A 5,958-nucleotide genomic window follows, 5' to 3' on the forward strand; every position below is an offset into this window, starting at 1 on the left:
CTGGATGGCTCAGTTGATTAAGCAACTGCCTTCTGTGCAGGGTCCTGGGATCGAGCCCGAATAGGGCTCCTTGCTCAGTGGAGAGACTGCTTTTTTTCTGCCTGCCCTTCCCCCTGCTTGTGCTCTCTCTCTGACAAATAAATAAAACCTCTTTAAAAAATAAAAATCAAAATAAATAGGGCACCTGGGTGGCTCAGTGGGTTAAGCCGCTGCCTTCGGCTCAGGTCATGATCCCAGGGTCCTGGGATCGAGCCCCGCATCGGGCTCTCTGCTCAGAGGGGAGTCTGCTTCCTCCTCTCTCTCCCTCTGTCTCTCTTTCTCTCTCTCTCTCTCTGCCTACCTGTGATCTCTGTCAAATAAATAAATTAAATCTTTTTTTAAAAATTTTTAAAAATAAAAATTTTAAAAAGAGCAGATTGGTGGTTTCCAGAGGGGAGGAGGGTGGCCAGATGGATTGAGGAGGTGATGGGGATGAACGCGTGCGCCAGGTGATGTGTGGAAGTGTTAAATCACTACACGGTACACCCGAAAACAATATAACACTGTATGTTCACTACCTGGAACTTCAATAAAAACTTTTCACAAACATATCCGATAAAGGACTATCATCCCAAATCTACAAAGAACACATGAAACTCAATAATAAAGATTTTAATGGATAAAATGACAAAATGTATGTTACACAAATTTTACCACAATTATTTATGAAATCCTCCTTTTCTTTCCTGTCACACAACAAAGAAATAAAAGATCCGAGAGGAAGACAGCTAGAGAACCATCATGAAATCAACTCTAATTTTTACAACAATTTATCACTCAGAGGATCTTACTGTTTATTGTCTCCACCCACTAGATTTAAGGATGTGATTCGGCAGGAAGGAAAAAGACAGCTGCGGCCGCTGGTTCAAAGCCACCCAGAACACGGATTAGAAAACCCGGGCTCCGCGTCAGATGGGAGCTCTGTGTCTCAGGATCACCCAGTGCCCCAGGGGATGGCAGAAGGCTCCCCGGCGGTCCTCACCTCCCAGGGCAAGGAGGAAGCAGCCTTCCCTGCTCTCTGTCAGCGCTACCCCGCCCCGCTCACTCAGGCTTGGCAGGGTTCATGGCTGGTGACCATCTGCACTGCAGAGCGCGGTGCATCGCCGCAAAGTCAAAGACTCAAGGACCAAAGGAAGAGGCCGCGCGGTCTTCGAGGACTTCGTGGTGGGTCTCAGCCACTGCCAGTTGCCTCATTGAAGGGGCTATTTCATTCAAGGCTACGGGAGCGACCCCTGTATTCCAAGCGGGGAAACTGAGCTCCAGGCGGGATATACGTTCAAGAAGAAGCTAGAAGGGGAACGTGGATCAAGCGTTTATTGAAAATCCCCGCGGCTCCGCCCCAGGGTCCTCCTCAGAGCCACCCGCACCTCCTTGTTGCGCAGCGTGTACACCACGGGGTTCAGCAGCGGCGTCACCACCGTGTAGAACACAGCCACCAGGCGGTCCTGCTCAGGCCTGGCCCCGGACTCGGGCCGCAGGTAGATGATGGAGGCGCAGCCAAAATGCACAATGACCACGGTGAGGTGGGCCGCGCAGGTGGAGAAGGCCTTGCGCCGGCCGGCGGCGGAGGGGATCCTCACGATGGCGGCCACGATGAAGGCGTAGGACAGGAGGACGAGGAGGAAGGAGACCAGCACCACGAGGACGCTCAGGAAGAAGATGGCCAGCGCTTTGCCGGCGCTCTTGGAGCAGCTGAGCTTCAGGACCGGCGCGATGTCACAGAAGAAGTGCTCCACGCGGTTGCTGCCGCAGAAAGGCGAGGAGAAGATCATGCTGGTCTCAATCGAGGCCACCGAGAAGCCGGAGCAGAAAACCAGGGCTCCCAGGTGGAGACACACTGTGGGTCTCATGATCACCGAATACCTCAGGGGGTGGCAGATGGCCACGTAGCGGTCATAGCCCATCAGGGTAAGGAGGAAGCACTGGCTGCATCCCAGGCCCAGGAAGAAGAACATCTGAGCCCGACAACCAGGGATGGAGATGGCCTGGCTTTCCATGAGCAGATGGGCCAGCATGTTGGGGATAGTGACCAGCGTGTAGGAGGTCTCGGAGAGGGACAGCACTGCCAGGAAGCGGTACATGGGAGTGTGAAGGGTCCGATCTTCCTGGATAATGATAATGATGGTGATGTTGCCACTGAGGGTGACCAGGTATGTGAGGAAGAAGAGCCCAAAGAGAGTGTATCTCAGGTGTGGGAGGTTGGAGAAACCCACCAGCACAAACTCGGTCACCAGCCAGGTGGCATTTTCCTGCTGCTTCTCAGGAGCCTGAGAGGAGAGGACAGAGTAAATGAAATGGGACAATTTTGTAGCCATCTGCCATACATCTGTACTGATAGGGCGGGAAATCATCCCTGTTTTACGAAAAAAAAAAAAAAAAGGAAAGAGATTCAGAAATTATGTCACCTCTAGGGGCGCCTGGGTGGCTCAGTGGGATAACCCTCTGCCTTCAGCTCAGGTCATGATCTCAGGGTCCTGGGATCGAGCCCAGCTTCAGGCTCTCTACTCAGTGAAGCCTGCTTCCCCTCTCTCTCTGCCTGCTGCTCTGCTTACTTGTGAGCTCTCTCTCTGTCAAATAAATAAATAAAATCTTTTTAAAAAAAGAAATTATGTTACTTCTTTTCCTTAATATCACCCAGCCAGCCAGTGTCTGTCAATAGGCAAAAAAATTGCAGATTTGGAAACAGCCTGTGTCAGTCAATGGATGAATGAATAAAGATGTGGCATAGGGCACCTGGCGGGCTCACTGGTAGAACATGCGACTCTTGGGGTGGCGAGTTCAAGCCTATGCTTGGTGTCCAGAATTTTTGTTTTAAGATTTTATTTATTTATTTGACAGAGAGACAGCGAGAGAGAGAACACGGGCAGGGGGAGTGGGAGAGGGAGAAGCAGGCTTCCCACTGAGCAGGAAACCCGAGGCGGGGCTCGATCCCAGGACCCTGGCAGATACCTAATGACTGAGCCCCCCAGCACCCCTAGAGATTACTTTAAAAGAACAAGGAGGGGGAGGAGAGGGAGGAGGAGGAGGAGAAGGGCTGTATACACACTACGGAATATTAATCATCCTTGGGAAAGAAGCAAATCCTGCCTTGGGCTACTAACTCGGCTGGATCTTGAAGATATTATATTAAGTGAGATAAGACAGATAAGGAAAAACAAATACAGTAGGGTATCACTCATAGGTGGAATCTGAAAGAGCCAAATTCTTTTTTTAAATTAATATACAATGTGTTATTTACTTCAGGGGTACAGGTCTGTGAATCATCAGGCTTACACACTTCACAGCACTCACCATAGCACATACGCTTCCCAATGTCCATCACCCTACCACCCTATCCCTTCCTGCTCCACCCCCCAACAACCCTCAGTTTGTTTCCTGAGATTGAGAGTCTCTTGTGGCTTGTCTCCCTCCCCGGTCCCATCTTGACTCATTTTTTCCCTCCCTATGCCCCATGAACCCCCCCCGCCCTGCCTCTCAAATTCCTCGTATCAGAGAGATCATATGAGAACTTTCTCTGACTGACTTATTTCGCTCAGCATAATACCCTCTAGTTCCATCCACATCATCGCAAATGGCAAGATTTCATTTCTTTTGATGGCTGCATAGTATTCCTTTGTGTATATACCACATCTTCTTTATCCATTCATCTGTTCATGGACACCTAGGCTCTTTCCATAGTTTGGCTATTGTGGACATTGCTGCTATAAACATTCAGGTGTACGTGCCCCTTCAGATCACTACATTTGTATCTTTTTTTTTTTTACATATTTTATTTATCTACTTGACAGAGAGAGAGATCACAAGTGGGTAGAGCAGCAGGCAGAGAGAGAGGAGGAAGCAGGCTCCCTGCTGAGCAGAGAGCCCTTTGCAGGGCTCATTCCCAGGACCCTGAGATCTCAACCTGACCCGAAGGGAGAGGCTTAACCCACTGAGCCACCCATGTGCCCCTACATTTTTATCTTTAGGGTAAATACCCAGTAGTGTGATTGCTGGGTCATAGGGTAGCTCTATTTTCAACTTTTTGAGGAATCCCCATGCTGTTCTCCAGAGTGGCTGCACAAGCTTGCATTCTCACCAACAGTGTAGGAGGGTTCCCCTTTCTCCACATCCTCGCCAACATATGTCGTTTCCTGACTTGTTAATTTTAGCCATTCTGACTGGTGTGAGGTGGTATCTCACTGTGATTTTGATTTGTATTTCCCTGATGCTGAGTGATGTTGAGCACTAAAAGAGCCAAACTCTTGGGGCGTCTGCGTGGCTCAGGAAGTTGGGCCTCTGCCTTCGGCTCGACTTGTGGTCTCAGGGTCCTGGGATCAAGCCCCACATTGGGCTCTCTGCTCGCTGGGGGGCTTGCTTCTCCCTCTCTCTCTCTGCCTGCCTCTCTGTCTACTTGTGATCTCTCTCTGTCAAATAAATAAATAAAATCTTTAAAAAAATAAAATAAAATAGCCAAACTCTTTTTAAAAAAAGAAAAAACAGAGTAAAATGGTCATTACTTAAAAGTTTCTACCGGGAGGCATGCCTGGCTGGCTCAGTCAGTTGGGTGTGCAAACCTTGATCTCAGGGTCATGAGTTCAAGACCCATGTTGGGCATGAAGCCTACTTAAAATAAATCAAAAAAAAATTTTAATTTCTACCAGGAGGCATGAATTTCCCAGTAATTCCCACCTGACATATACGGGGAATTCGAAGTTCCCATCTGATGAGAAAAAACATATAAGGGTCAAAAGGATGTGGGAGAGGAATTTACAGGGTCTGCTGCAGTCCATGTGAAAAGAACACCCCAGAGCAGTGCCTGGGTGGCTCAATGGGTTAAGCCTCTGCCTTCGGCTCAGGTCATGATCTCAGGGTCCTGGGATCGAGCCCCACATCAGGCTCTCTGCTCAGTGGGAAGCCTGTTTCCCCCTCTCCCTCTGCCTATCTCTCTGCCTACTTGTGATTTCTCTCTGTCAAATAAATAAATAAAATCTTTTTTAAAAAAAGAAAGAACACCCCAGAAAGACAAAGCCTGTAACAGTGATATCTGCAGTGAACAAAATAACACCTTTAGGAATCTGAATGTTATGGCTACATCATGAGTTCTGTGGGCCCTAGGCACTTCTGCCTTCCCCATAACAAAATTTCCTATTTGTATCTAAATTGTGTTTAAATAGAATTTATTGAACCAAATAAATAAAGTCTTAATTTTGTTTAAAATATTTAACAACAAAAAATAATAAAATTATTTAAATATTATCACACTTTAAAAGGCGTGTGTTATAGGACTGTTGGTATAAAGATGAATATAGTCTTCAACCCTCAAAGTTTACTTATTTCTTCTGATCTGAGAAATTACAAAGTTTCATACCCCGCTACCCCCACCCAATAGTATTGTGGACCCTAGGTATTATGCTAATGGCTACATCTGTGTTAACTAAATGGAAAATAACTCTGAAATTACTGACCATTTTAGTTCAAATGATGAGGTTTTGGTAAAAATCCTGGATTGGAGATAGCATGATTGTTTTATGATCCATTAACCTGCCAGCCCAGAAAAAAATACACCTATATTGAAACGTTCCTCATAGTATTTTGCAGTCATTTAGAACATGGGACCGTTTTAAGGAAAATGCCCCCATCCCATCTTTCTCTGATGACCAAGAGTTCCTTGGCTTAGATAAGCAAAACTCAAGTCTTCAGTTCCTCAAACACCAACTCAAGAGACAGGGTGGCTGGAAAGGAGGGTGGAGAGGACAGGACTGGTTTAGGAGCCACCTAGTGGCATTTTTGGGTAACCTGCTAGCCCGTGACCCTTAAGAGGAGGAATAATGAATGGCTGTGCCTGACAATTCTCATCCACAGCAGTGGGGCCATAGAAGTTAAGAGTAATCATTTAAATGTTTTGGAAGTTTACTGAAATTTTAATTTAGGAAACATAAA

At 47.1% G+C, this 5,958-nt stretch overlaps 1 protein-coding gene across 1 annotated transcript; it reads right to left on the reverse strand.

Moving 5' to 3' along the window:
- Positions 1-1,352: 1,352 nt before the first annotated feature.
- Positions 1,353-2,354, reverse strand: LOC122910722 (olfactory receptor 10T2-like). Its single transcript, XM_044255341.1, has one exon. The coding sequence runs from the start codon at positions 2,352-2,354 to the stop codon at positions 1,353-1,355; it is 1,002 nt and encodes a 333-aa protein (XP_044111276.1).
- Positions 2,355-5,958: the final 3,604 nt, after the last annotated feature.

The sequence above is a fragment of the Neovison vison genome, chromosome 6, assembly GCF_020171115.1.
Source record: "Neovison vison isolate M4711 chromosome 6, ASM_NN_V1, whole genome shotgun sequence".
Taxonomy (NCBI): domain Eukaryota; kingdom Metazoa; phylum Chordata; class Mammalia; order Carnivora; family Mustelidae; genus Neogale; species Neogale vison.